General features: G+C 55.0%; 12 protein-coding genes across 12 annotated transcripts; 7 read left to right on the top strand and 5 right to left on the bottom strand.

Annotated features, from left to right (window-relative positions):
- Positions 1-96: 96 nt before the first annotated feature.
- On the top strand, positions 97-627 carry CLAFUR5_14048 (uncharacterized protein; the record flags this gene model as incomplete). The annotated part of the gene is made up of 2 exons (XM_047913196.1): positions 97-115; positions 167-627. 2 exons carry the CDS (start codon positions 97-99, stop codon positions 625-627), a joined length of 480 nt encoding a protein of 159 aa, XP_047768833.1.
- A 228-nt stretch (positions 628-855) lies between these two features.
- CLAFUR5_14047 (uncharacterized protein) lies at positions 856-1283 on the bottom strand (the record flags this gene model as incomplete). The annotated part of the gene is made up of 2 exons (XM_047913195.1): positions 856-1071; positions 1140-1283. The coding sequence occupies 2 exons, from the start codon at positions 1281-1283 to the stop codon at positions 856-858; spliced, it is 360 nt and encodes a 119-aa protein (XP_047768834.1).
- Positions 1284-2125: 842 nt separating this feature from the next.
- CLAFUR5_14046 (putative dihydrofolate synthetase) lies at positions 2126-3520 on the bottom strand (the record flags this gene model as incomplete). Its single annotated transcript, XM_047913194.1, has 1 exon — positions 2126-3520. One exon carries the CDS (start codon positions 3518-3520, stop codon positions 2126-2128), a length of 1395 nt encoding a protein of 464 aa, XP_047769120.1.
- Positions 3521-4079: 559 nt separating this feature from the next.
- CLAFUR5_14045 (uncharacterized protein) lies at positions 4080-6020 on the top strand (the record flags this gene model as incomplete). Its single annotated transcript, XM_047913193.1, has 1 exon — positions 4080-6020. The coding sequence occupies one exon, from the start codon at positions 4080-4082 to the stop codon at positions 6018-6020; it is 1941 nt and encodes a 646-aa protein (XP_047768835.1).
- A 1980-nt stretch (positions 6021-8000) lies between these two features.
- Positions 8001-8770, top strand: CLAFUR5_14044 (uncharacterized protein; the record flags this gene model as incomplete). Its single annotated transcript, XM_047913192.1, has 4 exons — positions 8001-8292; positions 8385-8528; positions 8588-8673; positions 8738-8770. The coding sequence occupies 4 exons, from the start codon at positions 8001-8003 to the stop codon at positions 8768-8770; spliced, it is 555 nt and encodes a 184-aa protein (XP_047768702.1).
- Positions 8771-9494: 724 nt separating this feature from the next.
- Positions 9495-11003, top strand: CLAFUR5_14043 (Chorismate synthase; the record flags this gene model as incomplete). The annotated part of the gene is made up of 3 exons (XM_047913191.1): positions 9495-9740; positions 9818-10247; positions 10411-11003. The coding sequence occupies 3 exons, from the start codon at positions 9495-9497 to the stop codon at positions 11001-11003; spliced, it is 1269 nt and encodes a 422-aa protein (XP_047768699.1).
- A 1145-nt stretch (positions 11004-12148) lies between these two features.
- On the bottom strand, positions 12149-13734 carry CLAFUR5_14042 (uncharacterized protein; the record flags this gene model as incomplete). Its single annotated transcript, XM_047913190.1, has 2 exons — positions 12149-13560; positions 13614-13734. 2 exons carry the CDS (start codon positions 13732-13734, stop codon positions 12149-12151), a joined length of 1533 nt encoding a protein of 510 aa, XP_047768700.1.
- A 345-nt stretch (positions 13735-14079) lies between these two features.
- CLAFUR5_14041 (Pyruvate decarboxylase) lies at positions 14080-15659 on the bottom strand (the record flags this gene model as incomplete). The annotated part of the gene is made up of 2 exons (XM_047913189.1): positions 14080-15210; positions 15309-15659. The coding sequence occupies 2 exons, from the start codon at positions 15657-15659 to the stop codon at positions 14080-14082; spliced, it is 1482 nt and encodes a 493-aa protein (XP_047768701.1).
- A 1067-nt stretch (positions 15660-16726) lies between these two features.
- CLAFUR5_14040 (Vacuolar basic amino acid transporter 2) lies at positions 16727-18295 on the top strand (the record flags this gene model as incomplete). Its single annotated transcript, XM_047913188.1, has 3 exons — positions 16727-17121; positions 17169-18139; positions 18171-18295. 3 exons carry the CDS (start codon positions 16727-16729, stop codon positions 18293-18295), a joined length of 1491 nt encoding a protein of 496 aa, XP_047769119.1.
- Positions 18296-18898: 603 nt separating this feature from the next.
- Positions 18899-20633, top strand: CLAFUR5_14039 (2-oxo-Delta(3)-4,5,5-trimethylcyclopentenylacetyl-CoA monooxygenase; the record flags this gene model as incomplete). The annotated part of the gene is made up of 3 exons (XM_047913187.1): positions 18899-19050; positions 19104-19120; positions 19174-20633. 3 exons carry the CDS (start codon positions 18899-18901, stop codon positions 20631-20633), a joined length of 1629 nt encoding a protein of 542 aa, XP_047769103.1.
- Positions 20634-20767: 134 nt separating this feature from the next.
- CLAFUR5_14038 (uncharacterized protein) lies at positions 20768-21253 on the bottom strand (the record flags this gene model as incomplete). Its single annotated transcript, XM_047913186.1, has 1 exon — positions 20768-21253. One exon carries the CDS (start codon positions 21251-21253, stop codon positions 20768-20770), a length of 486 nt encoding a protein of 161 aa, XP_047769102.1.
- A 489-nt stretch (positions 21254-21742) lies between these two features.
- Positions 21743-22660, top strand: CLAFUR5_14037 (uncharacterized protein; the record flags this gene model as incomplete). The annotated part of the gene is made up of 1 exon (XM_047913185.1): positions 21743-22660. One exon carries the CDS (start codon positions 21743-21745, stop codon positions 22658-22660), a length of 918 nt encoding a protein of 305 aa, XP_047769098.1.
- Between the last annotated feature and the right edge of the window lie 131 nt (positions 22661-22791).

Genomic DNA, 22791 nt, shown 5'->3' with positions numbered 1-22791 from the left:
GTGCGATCCACCTAGCATTGCATCGCGTCTTGAAGACCTGCCTCATCAATCTAGATCATCTCACGAACTCGAGTCACCAACACCATTCCCTCCAAAATGCCGTTCGCACTACCATGTAAGCTCCATCCAGCCACCCAAAAACCGCAGTTGACTAACGTACAACCAGTTACAACAGCACCCAGCCCCAACCGTCTCAGCGCCTTGCCCGCAGAACTTCGTCTCATCATCTACGAGCTCGTCCTCGCCACCCCAGAGGCCTCACTCAAGACCGAACCAATTCTGATGCAAACATCAAAGACCATCCGGCGAGAAATGATCCCACAGTATCTCAAGCACTGCAACAACCAACTCAAGGAGAAGGAGAAGCGAGTGCACGAGCAGCAAGCCAGTGTTGAAAATGCTGCGAAGACGGCGAGTACGGACCATGAGCGGATCATGGTGTTCATGGGTGAAATACACCTCGCGTATAAGAGAATGAACATCACTATGCACGAAGGAGCCCTAAAGATGAAGAAGGACGCCTTGGAGAGGGAAGATCTGAGGACGGAGTCGGCTCTGAAGGCACTGTATCAGTGCGTCTCTATAACGTGGGAAGAGGCGACTGCGATTCTGAGGTTGCGGGTGTGATTGCAGGGCATGGCTTGATATTGTGGGACCTGTGATGTATGATCCGGGATCGAAAGGAGGGAGGGAGTGCACCACCTCCTCGAACCATTCCAACACCCCAACACAACCTAGCTCTCCACCTGTAGAAATGACTCGCACTTCATCGACACTGTGCCATCGCTGACGAACCAGCGCTCAGATCAGAGCCCGAGGGACGGAGTTAGTGGCGGTGGATGAGGACATCCCCCGTTAGGCAGTTGGGGAGACGAGCATTTGGGCCACGAAGAGACGGTTCGCCGAGAATTCCGAGAAGGCTAGGTTGGCGTAAGTTTTGTTTCTCCTAACGCTATCGATGAGACGGATGAAGTCCGCACTGCCGGGGACGAGGCTGTTGTTGATGTACAGTACATTGGGAGGTACTCGACTGTCCAGTTGTTCTGGTCGTTGCCGGTGGGGTAGAACTAGCTGATACATGTACATGTGGTCAGTGATGTGACCGAAATGCTGTAGGATGAGTCAAGAGCGAGTCTTACCCTGGAAAACCACAGTTCAGGAACGGTAACGACATCTGCACCACCATCAGCCGCTTCTTTGATGAGTGTCACGGCAGCGTCGACAGTTTCGCTGATGTTGAGGTTGATGCCGGTCCGCTGAGGTTGGGCTTGATGGTAGTCCATTCTCGTTCAGCACTGGAAGTGGCCAGTCCGGAGGAGGAGCCCGGATTAGTGCCACTGTCAAGTTGGTGTTGGTGTCATTGGTAATCGAGGCGGTGCTTTTGCCCAATAGTAACGATGCCAGTGAGAGGATGGAACTCGCATCGCATGCTGGGACAACTGTACAACTGTTGATCTGCTCATTCGCTGTGGTGTGTACCTTACAATCGCAGAATCCTCCATCCTATGTTCGAAGATCATCAAGTCATCGCCGCTGGCTAGCAGATCAGTACGGGATTTGCGTTTGTAGAGAAGCTCTGACGGGGATCCTCGCTGTTACATCGGGCTATGGAGATAACGACGCGCGAGTCGCGATCTTGCCTCGTATTGCTCTATAGAAGATTTACCTGATGTCATGTGTGCATGCAAGAGGCTCTTATGCTGCTGGGTCTCTTTCGCCATCTGGGGTCTGTATCTACGCCGTGCCCTCTTGCCGGAAGGCTCGAGATGTCGTGATGATGGGCATTGGCCCATAGCAGCTCGCAGCGCAAGGGTGAAGCGAGTCGCAGCGGGGACAAATCCTGTCAGCCGCAATCATAGCTAAGGCAGCCTTTTCGAAGTGGCAATGCGAGCTTGAAGTCGGCTCGCAAAGCCGAGCGCATCACGATGCGTCAACTACTCAGCCAGTGTTTTGTTGTGATGTCGCTTTGATGTCGCTATTGGCAGTGGAGACGAGATCATAGGCACGGGTGACCACGGCCTGCCCTTCGGCCATGCAGATCAGCATTGGCACATTGATCAATGCTTCCATCGTTGGCGCTGGGAAGCATCGCTCTTCATATGAGATCTTTCCCAATAGCCGGTCTTCAATCATGGTCGCCAGCCTGGAGACGGTGGATGTCGCCAACGAGGTACAGACTCCCTGCCGCAACAACGAGTCCATCATCACCAGCAGCGGCAATGGCAGACTGCAAAGCCCCACGAACATCAGTGCCGCATTCTTGAGCGTGCTGAAGCTCAGGCACCACTTGCTTTGCTGCTGCGGTGATCTGTGCTACTGCCATCGGCTTGACCCACGGCATACCATCGACGGGGCCAAATTCGACGGCACACACCTTGTCGCCTGGCTGGAGAAGTTGCTGCAGCATTTCCTTAACGTCTTTGGTATCTGATGCTGCCAGAAGCCACGTGACTGGCTGTGCTGCCTTCCTTTGTGCGTCTACGTATTGACCGAGCACTCCCGCTGACTGCGCATTGTGGGCGCCATCAAGCAGAATCTCCTTTGACGAGCCGGAGGACACCTCAATGTTGATCCTTTCAAGACGCCCTGGAACGCGCGTTTGCCGGTAGGCCTTGCTCAAGTCCTGCATGAGCTCTGTATGCGCAGCTTGATCTTCGGGCGTAGGGTTCGCAGACGGACTTATCCTGCCTAGGGAGATCAATGCATACATTGTAGCTTCGAAAGCAAGTTGGCCGTTCGTGGCGACGTGCATAGGTTCTTGGCCTGGTCCAAGATTCTGTAACGGGGCGTCGTTACCCGGAGGATCGTAAGCATCCAGCATGGCACGTGAGAAGCCCATAGCCTGGGCGCTCTCTTTCAGCACTTGTCGCACAGAGGGCTGGTTCGTTCTGTCGTACAACACCGGCACGCCAGGTTTCATGATGCCAGCTTTCTCTCGGGCAATGGCTTCGATGGTGTCGCCGAGGAATGCTTGATGATCCAGTCCAATCTTGGTGATGGCTGTGACCAAAGGACGTGGTCGGAACGTGGCCATGTCGATGCCTTCTCTGTTGACGTGGTCGGTTGATATCTGTCCAAGGATGTTGGTCGCATCAAGTCTGCCGCCCATGCCGGTCTCTACTACCGCCAAGTCGAGACTGCTTCTGGTGAAGATGGTAAAGGCGGTCGCTGTGAGGAGTTCAAACTCGCTGGCCTCGATGTGGTGCTGTTTGTTGATACTCTGAACACTCTCCTCGACGTCATGGAACAAGGCCTTGGGCACAGTCTTCATCTCATCTTCGTTGCTCAGGCTGATGCAGTCCCATCTGTTGATAAGGTGGGGGCTGGTAAACCTGCCGTGACGAAGCATAGCATGACCGCTTCGTTGTCGCCACTTGGATCGGTTGTATGTATTGAGCATGTCAGAGACGTATGTACAGACAGAGCCTTTGCCATTGGTGCCGGCGACATGGACCGCCTTCCATGGTAAAGGTGCTTTGCTCAAGAGACGCGAGATGCGCTGAAGGCCCAGTTCGATCATGTTGGTCTTGAGAGGCAAGTCGATGCCGCGAAGGCTGCTGAATGGAGGGTCACGGGAAGCACTGATCAACGACAACAGCGATTATGACGTGCAGAGTGCCCTGAGCACCTTCCGCCTGCTGGATGATGTTGATCACGGCTTATGGAGACCAGCAAAACAGTATCGTTCTCCTCGTGTACAGCGGGTCAGTGGCATTGTTGCGGGATGGGCACTTTCCTCGTCGACTGAACGATACTTGGATTCTGATGTCGATGGAGGATGCTGTTTCATGCATGACGCTGAAAGGGGAAAGATGTGGCTTTGCAAGGATGTTCGGCGCTCGGCAAGTGCACGAGCCTCGTTCTCTCGCTTACCAGCCTCAGTGAAACAAAGTCGCAGGGCCTCGAGTGTTCGCAAGGCAGAAGTGTGAATGCAAGTGTTGCACCACGCGCCTCTCTCTCTCCTTCTCTCCAACATTGCTCAGGCCCGACGCTACTCGGAGCATTCGCGCAGGCCCTAATCGCCGTCGCCATTCGGAGCGCAGCACCCTTGCATCACTTTTTCGCGCCCGTTCGTCACCATGGGCCTTCCCATCTGGCGCGACCCCGAAGAGAAGGAGGCGAGCACCAAAGCAGATCCGACAGCATCTTTGCGCTCCTCCATCCGCCGGCGGCCTTCAGTGCATGGCCGCCGAACAACAACCCGGACGCGCCTGCCTCGCGACGCGACGATTCTTCCACCACGATTCGAGCGCGAGCCTCTACCTTCTGCTGGCTTCAATGGCCTGCGCGAGTCGCGTCGTGGTGATGCTCGACGCGTTCCGCCCATCGCGAGCCTCTTGGAAGCAGCAGAAAGGCAACGTCTACCACTTCCGCCTCCGCCTGCGCCAGAACCAAGCTTTACACAAACGTCAAGAGCGTCGCGCGTAGCATCGGGCATGAGGGAACAGCTACAGCATGAAGAGCGGACGCGCGAGCGAGAGATGCGGCGACAGATCACACAACTGCGCGCTCGCAATGCAGAGCTCGATCGCGAACGTGATCGCATCATTCAAGAGGCGCACGACGCTGGAGTGCATACCTCGACCATCCCGGGACGACGCTCTCCTGCGCATACTATTGTTATCAACCCCGGCGAGCCATTGCGTATTCTGCGATCGCCGGAGCCTATGGATCGTCGTAGACGCGAACACCGTGGAGCATCCAGTGCAGGACGCAGCACTTTGCCTACTCCACCACTGGACACATCTGGACCCGAGGAAGACACTGTGAACACCTCCTTCGTTGCCGAGACTGAATACGATGAGCCATCTGAGTCGCAAAGACTCCGTCGCGCCCAACCTCTGCACCCACTGAGGCATTCCTGGCAAGCTTCAGAGTCACCTGAGCCTGCCATTGATGACCTTGGAGACAGGAACCGTAGTCCCACGCCTGGCGATGGCTGGGAGATCATGCGCACCACTATAGCTCCGGACCAGACTCTACCAAGCCAGGATAGCAGCTTCGCCAGTGCTGCTGCCTCCTTCAATGTCTCCAACCACAACTCTCAAAGCACAGAACAGACCTCAAACTCGAGCACCAGTAGGCGCGACTCCAGCAACGACGAGAACGAGAACGATTCTGCATCTTCTGTCGATCCAGACGATATGATCTGTACCGACGAAGACATCTACAGCACTGAAGCATTCGCCGAAGACATGTACTTTCATGAGATGCAGACCCCCGAAGGCCGCGAACGTATCGCAGCGCATCAGCGGATTCGAGATCGCGATGGTAATAGGTTCGCATTGCAGACTGAGCCAGCACGCGTTGACATCGGCTTCCGGCTCATTGAGGAAGCGCTCGAAAGTGACGACGGTCGCGAACGCGTCCTCCACATTCGACAGGGCAGCACCGAGAACGACGGTCGTGCTGAGAACACCCTGAGGAGTGTAGGAGCAAGATCTGCTCGAATGCTCGCCGAAAGCAGACGCAGTGGCCGGGCTCTGCGTCAATCAGACGCTGCCGAAGCACCGACACCACGTCCAGATCTCTACAGCACCGCAACCCACGACGCAGCCAACGAAACACGCCGCCAAGTGAACGGCTACTTCCGTCGCTTCGCAGCAGGCTCAATGCCTGTTGACGGCCCTATCATCGAAAGTCCCGCCTCCCCACCACCAGAGTACGAGCCTCTCAGCTCACATCCAAATGTCAACACCTTCACATCCCGCGACGGTCCCCAAGCACATCCCATCAGCCCACCCAGCAATCGCAGCGAGAGGGAGGTCTCCGAGGCGTTGCTGAGCGGTGATGTGCAGGACTTGGACAGTATGCGGAGGGTTGTGGAACGTCTTGCGGCGAGAGATGATGTGCCGGAGGAGTGGTGGATGAGCATGGGATTGAATGTTTCGAGGGCGAGGGTAAGGGACAGAAGTCCCGCGAGAGACCCGCGATCGTCGGAACAGGTCGAGAGAAGGAGGGAGATTTCGGAGAGGAGAGATAGGGAGCTGGCACTAGGGCGTGGAGATTCGAGGTTATGATTGCGTTGCTTGTAGTGTAGGAGGGTCTGGGGCGTTTGCTGTTGTGATGTTAATGATTGAAGTGATCTCAAAAGCCTGGGATGGGCAAGGCAGGGCCACAGGGCCAGCACGAAAAACAGAGGGTGCCTGCACTGCGCCTGCACTGCATTGTAGAATTAGTGTACTGTACCATGATGATAGTGAGACGAACAACAACGGCAGCAATGAAGCGAAGCATCCCATCCCTCCGCGGAGCACAGCATCAAAAGTCGACAATCGGATCAATCCCATCATCCCATCAATCAAGGAAATCCCAGGGATCCTCCTTTCCCTATCCCCATCACAACACAATCCACTCCATCGCGAAAGACGAAAAATATACGAACCCGAGAACGGGTTTCCCAATCGCAATGCCCTGCAGCCTGCACCATGAAGCGTCAATGCGTCAAAAGCATTGTCATTATTACTGTATTATTATTTATTCAACGTGCAGTCGTAGACTCGTAACCCGCGACAGAGAGAGCATGCCCTGTGCGTGCCCGACTCGTGCCCGACTCGTGGAGAGGAGCGTGGCGTGCCTGCTGGTTGGGTCGCGTGTATACGACGACGACGACGCGGCCTTGGCGAGGTCTCGTTGGGGCTTAGGGTGTGGAGATCTCCCTTCGTCTGCTTCCGCTTTTGAATTTGCTGCTTACAACGTCTCCCGCTCGGGCTCCGGCCTCCGGCGGCGGCGGCGGCTCTCGGGGGAGAGTCAGAGTCAGAGTCGGAGTCAGGAAGTGTGTTCCGTGTTACCGCGCGATGGGGTTGAGTACCTTGTGATTTTTTTAATGTTGGTGTTGGTTTTGTGGATTTGGTGAGGCGATGCCAGGAGACTGAGCGTGATGTTTTGACGCATCATTTGGACTGAGTCGACCGAAGGATGCATGCATGCATGGACCCGTCACCGTCACCGGACCCCTCTTGGTGCAAGCAGCAGGGAAGCGGCAACGTTCTCCTTTCGTATACACAACGGTCGACAATTAATACCACAGGAAGGGAAAGGATTTTGCGAGGAAGCGTCGCGGCATTGTTGGGAATCAAAATACAGCTTGGCTTGCGATTCCTTCGCCTTGGGAGGAATTGCTTAGAAATCTGCTCGCAGAATCGCACGGCTTATCGTTCACTCGCCTTCACATCAGCATTCGACGTGAGGTGAAGTCAGATCAAGCTACACATTTTCCCAGCCCATGATCGCCAGCCCCGTGCTCGCAAATAGATAGTTAGTTCTAGCACTGCGGCACATGTCTGCATGTGCATGACATTGGCGCACGCGGTCCTCCGACCATTCCCACCCAGGCAGCCGGCGGAGCCAGCCTCCTGTCATGCATGTGCATAGCGCGCCTCGTTCCTCGTCTTCTGCTCGGTCTATCACATGTCGTCCATCCGCCTGTTCCTTCTTTGTATGGTGCGACGAGGCATACGTGCCTGAAATAATCGACAAGCGCAACGGCACGCGAGCACCTAGCGAGCGCGCTAGCGCGGCTAGCACGACAGGCTTACGTCCGCAAGCTTCCCAGAGCGCGGCTGCAACGATCTGGGCACGCTGGGGGAGGGAGCTGCGTAGGCACACTACTGCCTTATCTCGCTATCACGGAGATTTCGGACGCTCAGGAGCAGTGCCCTTCCTTTGCTGCATACCCTGACACAATAGCTTGCTCTGCGGATCGCTGGTGAACCTCCACGAGGCTTTTTCTCTGGGTTCGAATGAGCCGCGCGACGAGTCGTGTCGTGGCAGTATCTGTGTGATCGTCCCTTCGAGGAGGAGATTAGGCTGTTGGTTACGAGCTCAGTCGCCTGTGTACGAGGATAGAGATATAAGACGTCTTCTCCTCCCTCTTCCTAGCAATATCATCCTCATCAGCTCATTCAGGTCCAACACAGTCTTTACCTTATCATTCTTCAGACCATATTTTACCCCATATACACTTACCCACCAACCACCAACCAACCAACCAAGTCAAAATGAACTTCATGCTCCTCAGCGCAGCTCTCGCCAGCATGGCGGTCGCCGGCCCAATTGCAGGCACCTACCCAATCACCTACCCATCGTCCAACACCCCAGCCACCTACCCATCTGGCAACGCCCCAATCTGGTCGTCCCCAATTCACGGCGGCAACAACGGTGGCAACGGTGGCAACGGTGGTGATAACAACGGCGGCAATGGTGGCAACGGAGGCAGTGGCGGAGGCAACACCGGTGGCAACGCAGGCAACGGCGGAGGCAACAACGGTGGCAACAACAACGGTGGCAACAGTAAGTGTAAAGTGCAGAAGGCATCACCTCGTTGAGACATGTCCGCTGCCCACGTGTCGATCGAGCATGGCTGACATCTTTCTCTCTGGCAGACGGCGGCAACACCGGTGGCGAGGGTGGTAACGGCGGCAACGGTGGCAATGGCGGTGCTCCAGTTGAGCTCTGCCCAGCCAACCGCGTTCCTCAGTGCTGCCAGCTGAGCGTCCTCGGCGTTGCTGATGTTACTTGTGCTTCCCGTAAGTTGTTGATGAAATCGAACCCAAGAGAGGAAAGTTGCTGACCCCGTTCACAATAGCATCCAGTGGCCTCACATCCGTTTCGGCCTTCGAGGCTGATTGTGCCAACGACGGCACCACCGCCCAGTGCTGTTTGATCCCAGTTGTAAGTGCCTCGCGTGCTTCGATGGACGGAATTTCCTTAGACATGGTACTGACTTGACTTCTAGCTTGGCCTCGGTCTCTTCTGCAGCAACCCATAAATGGATTTCAGGTCCGCAACGTGCAGGGGTCCCTGAGGATGAGAGATGGGGACATGTGTACAGACTCGACAGTGTTGTATATTCCGTTTGCGTCATAGTGTATGCCTTGGAGCTATAAAATAGATCAGTGTATAAAACAGGCATTGCTCGAACCTCATCTCGCCTGGCGGCCAGCTGTCCACTCTGATCCAGCACCAAGTGGGCGACAATATGGCCTTGCCCATTTGCAACCTTGACCACGAGGTTGTGTGTGGAGAGGAATCTCCAGGGTTCGAGGGAGTCATGACGCCCTGCCAAACTAGCCACTCGCTTGGTGATTGTGTCTCTGATGGAGTACATGTGGTGATGCTGGGTCGTGAAGGACGCAGAACTAGAGTACGTGGTCAGACAGGTGCAGACACTCCTGGACAGCAGCAATCTTGACAGGCCCGATCATCCAGTCAGTTGCTTGGCGAATGTCTTTGCATTGGGGTGATGATGTTGGTCGTGAGGCGTTCGTCGTTGATAATAAGAAAGCGCAAGGAAAGATGGGGCTGTGGTCAAATTTTGGATGCCTCGACTGATGCCTGAAGTGAAAGCCGATGACGGTGGTGGGATCTAGACTTTTGTTACGACTCACAGCACAACTGCTCACACATTTCGTCCTTTTCCAAGCCATTGAGTGATCAGCACCGCACATTTCGATCAACATCAGCTCGGGGATCGCTTTTCGCACCTTTCCAACATGTCAACATTCGGGCAGTACTTCCGCGTGACCACGTACGGTGAATCGCATGGAAAGAGCGTCGGATGCATAGTCGATGGTGTACCTCCAGGCTTGGAGCTCACTGAGGATGACATACAGCCACAGATGACGAGGAGAAGACCGGGCCAGAGCGCTCTCACGACTCCGCGCAATGAGAAGGACAGGGTGGAAATACAGTCAGGCACAGAATTCGGCATTGCTTTGGGTACCCCCATAGCTCTACGGGTACGTCAGACGGTGGTGATGTGTTGGGGATATGCAGTGCACGACGCGCTTTCAGTATGGCTAATAGCCCAACGTAGGTACTCAATGAAGACCAACGACCGAAAGACTACGGCAACCGCACAATGGACCAGTACCCCCGACCCTCACACGCCGACTGGACCTATCTCGAGAAGTACGGCGTCAAGGCAAGCTCAGGAGGAGGCAGAAGCAGCGCCAGGGAAACAATTGGAAGAGTAGCCGGAGGCGCAATCGCAGAGAAATACCTGAAGCTGGCGCACGGTGTTGAGATTGTCGCTTTCACAAACTCAGTGGGACCTGAACACCTCTTCCCTGCGACCCGAGAACATCCTACACCTTCGACAAATCCCGAGTTCCTACAGCTTATTGACACGATTACGAGAGAAAAGGTGGATTCGTTCTTGCCGGTGAGGTGTCCTAGTGAGGCAGGGACGAAGCGCATGGAGGATCTGGTCGCGCATTACCGGGATAACAATGACAGCATTGGAGGTACGTATCTGGAGTGAACGAGAGTTGAAAAGGTGGCTCGGACAGTAGTGGAGCGCTCGAGATGTGCAGTGCACGACGCGCTCCACTCGCTTCGACGCCTACAACGTAGTCTGAGACACTGATGTACGACTTTGGGACATGACTGACACGCTTCTGTTCGTAGGCACAGTCACCTGCGTGATTCGCAATTGTCCTTCCGGCTTGGGAGAGCCCTGCTTCGACAAGCTAGAGGCAACACTAGCACACGCCATGCTCAGCATCCCAGCAACGAAGGGCTTCGAATTCGGCTCTGGTTTCGGAGGATGCAGCGTCCCCGGTTCAACACACAATGATCCTTTTGTCAAGGCACCAGCACAGCCAGTAGTCGGCAACGGCGCACCTGGCACCGAGCGACCTCGTCTCACAACCAAGACCAACAACTCTGGTGGCATCCAAGGAGGCATCAGTAACGGCGCGCACATCTACTTCACGGTCGCATTTAAGCCTCCTGCCACGATTGGCCAAGCACAGACCACCGTCACCTACGATGAGACAGAAGGCATTCTGGAAGCGAAGGGAAGGCACGACCCATGTGTCATCCCGCGCGCGGTGCCTATTGTGGAAGCCATGGCTGCCCTTGTCATCATGGATGCCGTGGCAGCACAGTCCGCGAGACAGAGCATGAGAGCGAGGTTGCCGACACAAAACAACTTGACCATTGAAGTTTCAGAGACGGCGAGCAATCTCACCGAAAAGGCAAATGGGCATGCCAATTAGGCCACGCACTGCGCATGGAAGTGTCAAAAAGCAGTGGAGCGATCAAAAGAGCAATTGGAGCGATATTCTGGAGCTTTAGAAGCCCATTTTGGGACACCTGTATGACTATGAGATACCAAAGCTAGACCAAAAGCGCTCGACTCTCCCTCACTCTCTTGAACGCCACAGTAGTGACACCGGAGCACAGCAACCACTTCTGAAGCGGGAGCGACGAGGCGCGCTCTTTGCTTCGCCTGTACACACTAGATCCAAGGCGCTGAGATCACCACACGCAGTCTAACATTACTTCGCTGTCTGGTATCACGTTCTAGACATCATATGACACAGTCTCTTCACTATGAGGTACGATGTCCCTCTCCTTCTATTCCCTACATAAATCCCATCCCGTCCTCTTCTCCACCCCATTCCGCAGGCAGGCCTCACTTCCCTTCAGCACACATACATCAGCTTGAGAATCATCTTCGTCCTAACGCTCCTCACTCAACATTCCAACACCACCAACCAACACCAATACCTCAGAGCAACAAAAACCCAACAAAGCTCCGCCACCATGCCATTCCCAACCCAAACCACCCACTCTTCCTCTCCCGAAACTACAACAACAGCCCCCGCACCCACAACCAAGCCCGCCACACCATCAAGAACCCCAAACGCCCCCACCGCCCGACCAGACCCCGAGCCCCGCAAGGACCAAGACCCAACCCCTCCCAACCCGCAACGCCCGCTTCCACCACCACATGGGCACGATGAGGCATAACATCCGTATACTGCAGGACCGAGAGGCGTGGATGCAAGGACAGGGAAATGCTTGGTGGTGGACGTGAGAGGAGGAGACGACGGGTGCGGGGGAGGGTTGGGTTGGGTTGATGGGTGGGGTTGTGGCTGTGGCTGTGTTGAAGGGAGGGGGGGCGGGGCGGAATAATGATGACGATGGGGGAGAAGATGGGGGAGAAGGAGGATGGTGGTGAGGAGGGGGGTTGGAGGGATGGGCGTGGGGGTGGGGAGGGAGGGGATAGTGCAGGTGGGGTTAGGGTTATGTTGACATGGACGTACGATGAGGGGAGTGGGCTTGAATTGAACAGGCAAAGTCGTGTACACATATAACACCATAACCCGAGCTGGCCTCAACCACCCTCCACCCCCTCTCACACAGCCCGTCCAACCCCCTTCTCATCATCAAACGTCACACTCCCCCCAGAAACCGGCCTCTCCCCCTTCGGTCCTTTCCTTCCCTCCAAAATCGAACTCACCGGCCTCTCCTGCTCTCGCGGAGGCTGCCTCATCAACCCACCCGCATCTCTCGGACTCTCCACCTCCGTCGGTCCCACCTCGACATCATGATCCTGTTCACTCTTCCGCCTCTGACTGGTACTCATCTGCGTCCCGCTCTTCGAGCCACCGACCCATCGATCTTTACTGCCGCCGCTGTCTTCACTGCCTCGTCTCTTCTTCCAGAATGGGGTCCGGATAAAGGCCCACCATCCTTTGAGAATGTCGAGGCGGAAGAGGAGGAAGAAGGCTGTAGGGCCGATGAGGGAGAGGAGGTAGATTGTGGCCAGTGCTAGGGATTCGGAGATGATGACGGGGGCGGTGAGGTGTGTGCATTGTGAGGCATCTTGAGTCGCGATGATGCAGAGAAGCCATGGGATGAGTTCTTCCGTGTTCGCGAATGCTTGGACTGTGAGGCGGTTGTCGAAGACGATGAAGACGATACATACGAAAGCCGTTGTGAAGATTGCCAGACTGACCAGGGCGAGGGAACGCCATTGAAGGAGTAGAACCTGTCGGACTCGTCGGGCTGTAGCTCTTGCAGTCCGGGATCGGGAGGAGCCCGTTACGGAGGCACTTCGTTGGCTGGGGTCGTTCCGCATGGCGAGCGCGTAGGAGACGTAGACTTTCATACAGTAGATGAAAGTGCCAAGCTGGAGGAGGAGGGCGATGCCGCCGAAGGCCAGGATCCAACCCCAGTATGTTGAGTAGGAGCCCACATTCACATGGCAATATCCTCCAAAACGGAAGGACACGCCGACGTGTGCGAGGACTGCGGCGGTGAGGGCGATCGTTATTGACCAGACGACCACGTTGGCGGCCCAGTAGGAGATGTCCGCGGGTGTGATATTCCAGACGATTTGCAGGTGCATGAACAAACTCCTGACCAGAACCCAGCCCGTATACCCCATGAGTCCAAACGCAATCGCCGCACCGCCAAACGCACAAGTCCCATTACTGTGCATTCCGTTCGGCGTGACAGGGTCGTAGCACTGCGGCGGCTTCCTAGCTAGGGGCACGATGAAGCCCAGCTCGAGTATCATGATGCTGACCAGCATGGCCATCGTGAGGTATGAGCGTCGAATGTATCTCTCTGGAAGGACAGCCATGGACAGCAGGAGAATGAAGCAGAGGATGAAGCCGGCGACATTGACCCATGCGGCGCCGTCTACGAGACCATCGAAGTCGGGAAGGTAGGCCCAGTGGAAGACTGGGCAGGGGATGCAGCAGCGAGCTGGGCCGGGGGTGGTTACGAGAGGGTTCGGAGCGCAGTTGCGGCCGCCGTAGACTGTGGGGAGTGTCAGTGGGTTGGTACGATCTCAAAGCTTGTCGTGAACGTACAGCCTTCGCGGAAGGGGTATAACGACTCGCTGATGAACGGTGCCGGACAGCCTCCTGCGTCGACATTTTGGATGTTGGTCAGGAATTGAGGATTGCTCAAGTACTGGGTGATGTTCGCCATGGTTAGAGAGGCCTCGATGGCAGAGCACGATCTGAGGGATAGTGGGATGTCTTGTCAAAGTACACTGCAACGCCGACCGCGTCCCAGCCGCAACAGTAAGAAAGTGGTGTGGCAATGTGGTGTGCCTGGAGGTGTGTGGCGAAGATCGAATGAGTTGTTTTCGGGGTTTGCCCATCCCGAGACAAAGGATATACCGTCCCGTAGAGCCAGTCTTGCGGGGAGCAAAGGATTCAAACAATGAAGCACGTGGGCGTGGAGACGACTTGGCGGCTGTGCATTCCTGTCGTCGCATGCCAGTAAAGTTTGGAATGTAGGAACCCGACAATAGCGGCACATCACTCACGCTCACTGCCTCCGTGCTGCAAAGTCTCGCAACGTCTTTGGCGCATCACCACGTGGCATGTGCATCTCCACGAGTTGCAAGCCTTTGCCCTCGGCGAATGTAGAGTCGTTCAGGAGTGCCTCCAGCTCCGATCGGGTCTTGATCCTCCACGTCCTGACCTTGTGTGGGGAGTCTGGCGTCGTCAGTACCTCCGGCAGCTTCGAATACTGCCATTGCGGTATGTCATTGTAGCTTGCCTCCCATCCATGGAGCCATCTCTCAATTTCATACCCATCGTTCTCAATGACGAACATGGTCACATCGAGATCGTGATGAATGATCGTCGACAGCTCTTGAGCTGTCAGCTGAAACGAGCCATCGCCTTCGAAGACGATGATTCGTTGGCCCTTGCCGAGTTCTCTTGCTGCCAGACTTGCTCCTTGTGCTGCACCAACACCGTAGCCAATGCTTGACCAGAGGATCTGATTGATGACTTGAACATTTCGAGGAAGAACTGCGTCCCATACACTCACGAACGAGGTGCCTGCATCACAGATCACGAAGTCGCCTAGTTTCAGGAACTTGGAAACACGAGGCCATAGGTAGGCATGTGTGATGAGCTGACTTTCTGTATCGACGGGTGTGTGCAGAGAGATCTTCGGTATCGAATATGCCGTTTGTGCCAACCGGGCTGGGTCAAGTTGCTGTTCCATCGGAGGCACGAAAGACTTGAAGTAGACTTTGTCGAACTTCGCATAGCCAACTTGGACACAATCGTACTCGATGTCGATGGTGTTCAGCTTTGAGATCTGGTAGGTGAATCCTGTAGTGTTGAGATCTGACTGGATAGTGCCGATTGTGATGATGAGGTCGCTGCTCTCCAATGCTCCGTCAATCAAGAAGGCGGGTCGCTTAGCTGCGTAGAGTTTGTCGAGGACGATCTGTAGTGCTAGCTTCTCTGCTTCGGTGTTGCTGGGATGGGGCGAGACATCGATTGGTGTTTTGAGCGGCTCGGCGCCAATACTTTCTGCTACCATGTCTGTCGGTAGCTGAATGCAGACGGGCTGGGAGTCGATGTAGCATGTCCGCAGCACCCTGTCAATCTCAAAGGGAGCAGTGGTCGGGTCGATGAGGTCGGCTTGAGCAATGGTGATCTCTCAATGGATCCTTGCGAATACGCGATAGTCGCCACTCCCAAGCTATGGAGGTCAGTGTGTGTCCACAGTCAGTGTAGCTCATCGTTCGTGCATACCGTGTGATGAAGCAACATGCCGTTGCGTTGACTGGGGCGACCAGGCGTGCCCACGATATGCACCACAGGCACTCTCTCAGCATACGAGCCAGCGATAGCATTGACAGCAGAGAGCTCTCCGAGCCCAAATGTTGTACACATTGCCCCAATGCCGTGTATACGAGCGTACGCATCGGTAGCATAGCCAGCATTGAGCTCGTTGGCGTTGCCAACCCACTTCAGTCCGCTGCTTTCCACATAGTCGAGCAATGTCAGATTGAAGTCTCCCGGGAGTCCATGAAGAGCACGACAGCCAGGTTGCGAGAGGCGAACGAAAAGGTACTCGGCGAGCGTGATGGTGTTATCAGCCATAGTCGTTGCATCGGGTGGGTTGCTGGCATCTCAGGAGTCCAGCAGACGAGTCCATCTTATATGGCTCCCAGGCAGATGTAGAGACCCACACTGTCCTCGTCAGATCTCTGCTGACATGCTGGGTCTGCATACCACACAATGGAAGCGTTCCATTACGATGCCTCAACGACTGTTCAGCCGAGCTCGATGAGATCGGAATTGCTTCGGCGGCAAGCACAAAGCCGAGCGGACGCGAATGGGTCCTAATGAGGCGGCCGCTGGTGCCGCTGGCATTCTGTGCCGACCGAGCGTGCCTTCACGCGGTCATCCCGTATGTGCTGATGTTCTGACAACATGTCATCTTATGTGCTTCATGCCGTGCCGCGAACAAGGAAGGGAAGAACGAGGGGGCAAGGGCGATCGATCGGGCAAGATCGTGACCAAGGCTGGTGCTGCGAACAACGCGTGCCGTGACTGCGGATGTGCATGTTGACAACTTCGACGCGTACCCCATCGACTCCTTCTCCTTCCCTTGCGCTTGCCGAGACTTTCCAGCTGGGACTATACCTCCTGCCTCTTCTTTGAGAGCTTCGCGGTGCTCGTCATGCTTCCATTGCATCCCGTTGAGCACCCGACACTGTCACAATGATCTCCAGCAGCCTCATGCAAAATCCATGGACCAGTTGGGGGGACACTGTAGGTAGCTCCGCAATCGAACGTCTCGCGCAGCTCGAAGCCCGCGGGACCGCGGCAATACCACATCTGCTCTAGAAGACGGATGCGGCGTCGACCTCGGCCGTCAGCGCTCAAGACTGGGCTCGGATCCTGCTCTAGCCGAGCCTGAGGACATCAAAAGGCGTGATGGTGTGTTCGTTGATACCATCGAGAGCACCGACGCCAGCCAGCATGGAGGAGAAGGGCCGCCTGAGAATGATCCGAAATCGAAGTATATCAGAGTCGGGCCAGTGCGATTTTGGTTTGTATTCATCGCAATCTTGCTGGGTATGTTGAACTTGAATCATCGCGGCGCATCATAGTGAGCTCATGGAAGCCCAGCATACTTCGTGGCCTGCTTCGACATCACCCTGATGGCTTCGGTACATCCGGTCATCACCTCCTACTCCAACGCCTCGAACGAAGCGTCCTGGCTCACAACCGCTTTCATGATCACGAACACTAGGTTCCAACCACTCTGGCGACGTCGGTCAGATATGGTTGGCAGGAAGTCGGTGTGTGTGGTCGTGCTGTCAATTTTCGCCCTAACGAACTTGTGCTGTGCTTTGTCACAGAGCATTGGCTCTTTCATCGCCGCAAAAGCAGTATGTGGTATCGGAGCTGGAGGCACCATGAGTATGGCATTGGTCGTGGTGAACGATCTGGTCAAGGTCGAGTATCGGGGTACCTATATCAGTCACATCAATGTGGCCTTTGGCATTGGAGCTGCTTGTGGAGCTGCATTTGGCGGAGTGGTCTCGGATAGCATGTAAGTCAGACTGTCGACAGCCCCAGTCGCGTGCTGACAACCAACAGTGGCTGGAGATGGACCTTTGGCTTCCAAGTGCCCGTCAGCGCTCTGTGCATGATCGCGGTCTTCTTCACAGTGCCGGACGGCCTCGGGCTAATGCTTGCCGCTCAAGCTACAAACAAGAAAGGCGACAACCCAGCGTGGGCTGCTATAAAAAACTTCGACAGTCTCGGTCTGGTGCTGCTAGTCCTGGCTGTCGCCTGCTTCTTCCTATTCTTCAACATGGGTGGAAACGAGCTGCCATGGAAACATCCACTCATCATCACATTCATTGTCCTGGCCGTGGTACTAGCCGGGATGTGTCTGTTCGTGGAGAAGAGAGCCAAGCAGCCGATCATGCCCCTGCATCTGCTCGTGACGCATCCATACGCAAACCTGACATACGCCAACTTCCTCGCTGGTATAGCGAGCAACACCGTGCTCTTCAATGCACCGCTCTGGTCCAAGGCAGTCGAGCTTCACATACCCTCAGCATCTGGCCTCCGCTTGACAGCACCATCGATCAGCGGTGCCATCGCAGGAGTCGCAACTGGCTACATCATAACTTACACACGACGACTCAAGCCCATGCTGGTCGTCGGTGCAGTAGTCTACCTCGCTGGAAGCATCGCAGTCTTCTTCATGGACCGCAGACTGAACGAAGCCGCACAGGTTGCCCTCATTACACCTACACCTCTCAGTCAGGGCTTTATATACCTCAGCAGCATGATGGCAGCATTTGCGACCTCTCCGCAAGAGCAGCAGGACATGATAACAACCACTCTGTCGCTGTGGCGTAATCTCGGGATCGTTGTTGGAGTTTCTGTCTCCAGCTTGGTGTTTCAGAATATGCTCAACGTGTATCTTGACAAGGAAGTCGTTGGGCCTGAGGCGCAGAGGTGGATTGAGATTGCGAGGGGGAGTGTAAGGAGTGTAAGGAGTGTTGTGTCCATGCCGGATCCTTATCAGTCGCAAGGCAAATTTAGCAGAGCTGAGTGTAGGATGAGTGCCCTGCTTACACGGTCTAGTTCGCGATGCCTATACACAGGTACTGAAGTTGAGCTCCATCACAGCGATTGTGGCAATCATGTTACCAATCAAGCTATCCAAGATGAAGAAAGGCGAGTCTGTGGATGTGCCTGGCGGCGAGTAAGACTGGCTCGGCAAGATTGCAACAATATTTTCCCAGTGAGGTGAGCAGACCATCGACGGGATGTCATCTGCTGCAGCCTTTTGCATTCAAACTCCAGACTCGTGCCCAGTATTCCATATTGACACCCTGGTGTCACTAAACACGCCGACAGCGGAGAGATGTCTCACAATACCCCAGCTAACCGCTCGGGAAGGCACCGGCAAGTCTTTCATTGGTAGGAAATACAGACACTCCTCCAAAGCTGGTTGATGGCGTCGATTTAGGTGGCGGAACTAAGGATGGCAGCATGTGCTAGAGCCCAGAAACACCCTGATCATCGTTGCCAAGACGCCTTTTGCAGGGGTTCGGAGACCTGCTATCCCACCAACGGCATGCGCTTTCCCGTCTGTGGTAAACCTCGAGGACAAACCGACTACCGAAAGGAGCTAGGAGGGGTCTGCAGCGCACGTCGTGACTTGTAAGCACGCAGAAGCTCGAGCTGTGCTGACTCCCAGGTGAAGGACTTTTGCATCCGTAGCGGACATTATTCTCGCCGTCACTGATCAGTCATTCATTCTACAAGCAGAAGATTCAACGTCACGATTAAGTACTCACGTCGAGAATATGGGCAGCATCAGAGAGCCCTCGCCAGAGTATGATGTAGTTATCATCGGAGCTGGCCTGGCTGGTATCTACTCGCTATATCGCGCGAGAGGGCATGGACTGCGTGTGAAAGTGCTCGAGGCTGGTGCAGGTGAAGGAGGAACCTGGTTTTGGTAGGTGGATTTGTTGCCATAGATCAGCAGATGCCACCGCTGACAGGTATTAGGAACACATACCCTGGATGTTCGTGAAGAACTGTGTTGTCCTGCTTGCTTGCCATCGTTGACATCCAACAGGTAGATTCGACTCGGAAAGCTACAGCTATGGCTTTGGCTTCTCCGAAGAAGTCCTTCAGGAGTGGTCGTGGACGGAGCATTTTGCACCGCAAACAGAGACCTTGAGATATCTGCAGTACCTCACAGACAAGTTTGATCTGCGCAAAGATATGCAGTTCAACACAAGAGTTACATCAGCGCATTGGCAGGCTAACGACCGCTGTTGGCTTTTGACTGATGCGAATGGCAAGCAATACTCGGCAAGATTTTTGATCACAGCGATGGGCATCTTGAGTCAACCCTCCCTGCCCAACATACCCGGCGTCGAAACATTCCAAGGGGAAGCGTGGCATCCTGCTCAATGGCCAAAAGACTGGAACCTGGATGGCAAACGGGTCGGCGTAATCGGCACAGGTGCTACCGCCATTCAGTTCATCCCAGAGATCGCAAAGACTAACCTCAAACACTTGACCGTCTTTCAGCGCCGAGCGAACTGGTCGGCACCTCTCCGGAACGACAAGATAAACCCCGAGGAGATGGCTGAGATCAAGAAGAACTACGCGGCAATCTTGAAGCAGTGCAACGAATCTTATGCTGGATTCTTACATTCCGCGGATCCTCGGAAGACGATGGATGTGCCAGAGGCAGAGCGCATCGCTCACTGGGAGGAGAAGTACATGCAGCGAGGTTTTGCTAAATGGCTTGGTGGCTTCAGTGACATTGGCACTAATCGAGAAGCGGCACAGGCGTATAGTGAGTTCATAGCGGACAAGATTCGGGGCAGAGTCGATGATCCGGCTACTGCCGAGAAGCTGATTCCAAAGTGCCACCTCTTTGGAACGAGAAGGGTCCCGTTGGAGTCAGGCTACTTCGAGACCTTCAACAAGCCGAATGTTCGGCTGGTAGATTACAAGGCCGACAGTCCAATCGAGCGCATCACTGAGAAAGGCGTTACGCTTGCAAGTGGCGAAGAAATCAAGCTTGACGTCCTAATCTACGCCACTGGCTTCGACGCCCTGACCGGAGCCCTCACAAACGGCATCGACCTCCGCGGCGTAAACGGCATCACTCCCACCGAGCTCTGGAAGGACGGCATCCGCACCTATCTCGGTCTATTCCTGCACGGCTTCCCGAATCTCTGCGGCGTGGGAATCCCTCACCAAGCTTTCGGCAACGTCCCTCGCAGCCTCGAGTTCGCGGTCGACTGGGTCTCCACGTTCCTCAAGCATTGTCAAGACCATGGGATTACGTATCTTGAGGCGAAGGAAGAGGAAGTGGGGAAGTGGACGGAGCATGTTCATGATTGTTCTAAGGGGTTGTTGTCGAATGAGGTGCCGAGCTGGATGACTGGTGTGAGTCCGAATGTGGAGGGGAGGCAGAGGATGATTGTGGCGAGGTATAGTGGTTCGGGACCTGCGTATCGGAAGAGAGTGCAGGAGGTTGCCGTGAGGGGGCATGAGGATCTGGTGCTGAAGCGATAGGTCTTCGAGGTAGTATTTAAGCTGCTATTGAGCTGCTGTCGGGCTGCCGCGATGACCTGGCTCTTCGCTCGGCCATTCTCTTCGCAACCCAAAGATGCGTTTGAACACCTTCACTCCCGATTGCGTCCGCCACTTCAGCGCCCAAGCGAGGTGAGCTCACTTCCATCAGCGATGCGGTGGTACTTCTCGTCCAGATCTACCCCAGCAGCTCTCGCCATCTTCCGCATCTCTAACGCCACTCTGTCACACACTTCCACCTCCAAGTCGAGTTTGGCATCATATACCACTTCTGAATTCTCCATACGATCATGCGATTCTTTGTTCAGCAGCGTTAGATGCTTTTTGACTGCTTCATGGAACTCTTCTTGCGCTTGGCGGTAGCCCTCTGTTGCTGCACTTCGTAAATGGGAGAGTCTCTCGCTGTACTTTTGCTTCGCTTCGTGGTAGATCTTTCGGCACACTTGCATAATTGGTGGTGTGACGCACTTTTCCTCGTCTTCGACGCCGATGTTGAAGTCTCCGAGGACTGCTTCGTAGATGTTGAGGCGTAGCTCGGCCGGCAGGTTCCAGAAGTAGCACTGCTTCGGCCCCATAGTCTGGTTGTCCTTGTCGCTAGACATCGCGGTCTCGGCGTTGTCGGCTTGCGGGTGTTGTAGAGATTGGGCGATGTCGAGAATGTAGGAGTGGAAGTGCAGTGCAGAGATGGTGCTCTGTCTCGAAGCAGCAGAGAAGGAAAGTCTGACACCACTTGACACACGACACAACGAATGAACCAATGAAGATGAACAAGTAGTTCTAAATCTCCATGGAGACTGAGCGTCGGTGTGTCACTTGCCTGTTTATTCACTCGCGGGGAGAAGTGAATGCCTTCCCCGTGCCTAGCTCAATTGCGGAAAGTCAAGCGAAGCATGTGATCGGCGCCTGTGCGCGCAGCTACATGATCCTTCCGGGTGGCGTCTGGTCTTTCGCCAATGCACGCACCACGCACTCCCATCAACTGCAAAATAGACCACAACATTCTGTCGGTCGCATCCCCCCCCCCCCCCCAACGACATTTCGGGACGAAGCGACAACGTCCTAACTCATACCCAGCGCACTGTGTAGCTACGATGGTGCAATATCGCGAATCCAACATTAAGACATACCCGGCCCCTGCCAACGACTATTGGAAGCTTAGCCATCCAACTGGCAGTCGAGAAGACCATAAGCGACGTCTCGCAAAAGATGGCCTTTACACCTTGCCCAGCAGCGATACCAAGAGGCTACTGGTCTTGATCGAGCGTCAAACACTCGGCTTTTCGACTCATCGAATCAAGAGGTTCGCTACGAATCGCAAACTCGATACCTCACAGATTCCCAAGAAGCCAGAGTCGATCAACCGATCCGCCCTCATTGCGCTCCTCGAGCAGGCAGATAAGAGTATTACCTTCAGCAAGATACTCAACCTTCTGCCGGTGCTACGATTGCGTGTCTCCGAACATCACTACGACTCCTTCGGATGCCGCTGCCTTGGTACACCAGTTCCACCACCTATCACTCAGGTCTGCAGCCTCATCCGCCAGGAAGTACTGCCGCTCTTTTTCTCCGCCAAAAGGTTCTTGTTCCGTGCCCAAACCAGCCCTCGAATGGAGCGTACCGTGGCTCCAGCGAGTGCCATTGCTCTGGCAGGAGTTGAGCTGGGTGGCGAGACTGAAACGTTTCTGAGGAGCATGCCGGACGAGTGGTGGAGCATGTTACATCGTGTGCGCATCTGCCTAACTGGGTCCATTGCTTCACGAATCGATATCAACATCGGGAAGAACGAGTCTCCTAACACTTTCGATTTCGACGCGCGCGTATCCGAGCACTTCGCAAGGAAAGGACCATATCAGGAAAGCGTCGCCAAGCTCGAGAGAAGATTCGGAGAAATAATGGCGGAACTTGATTCCAAGGAGATAGGACAAACGTTTGGCAAGGAGGAGACTCTACGCTTCATGAGAACGCTTCAGGAGAGTATTGAAGCAGGTGGAAAAGCTCAAGTAGCGTAGAAGGGCGCGCTTCCGTCGAGATAGAGTGGTTGGCGCATGAGACCGGGGGCCCAAGATGTGCACAGCTCCGCTCGTACCAAGTCTGCACGAGTGGGCCCGCAGAGTTAGAGCCGGCACCCATTCTACTCCAG

Source organism: Fulvia fulva, chromosome 12 (assembly GCF_020509005.1).
Source record: "Fulvia fulva chromosome 12, complete sequence".
In the NCBI taxonomy this organism is placed as follows: Eukaryota; Fungi; Ascomycota; class Dothideomycetes; order Mycosphaerellales; family Mycosphaerellaceae; genus Fulvia; species Fulvia fulva.
Note: the sequence above shows the minus strand (reverse complement) of the source record. Positions and strands in the feature narration are given on the sequence as shown.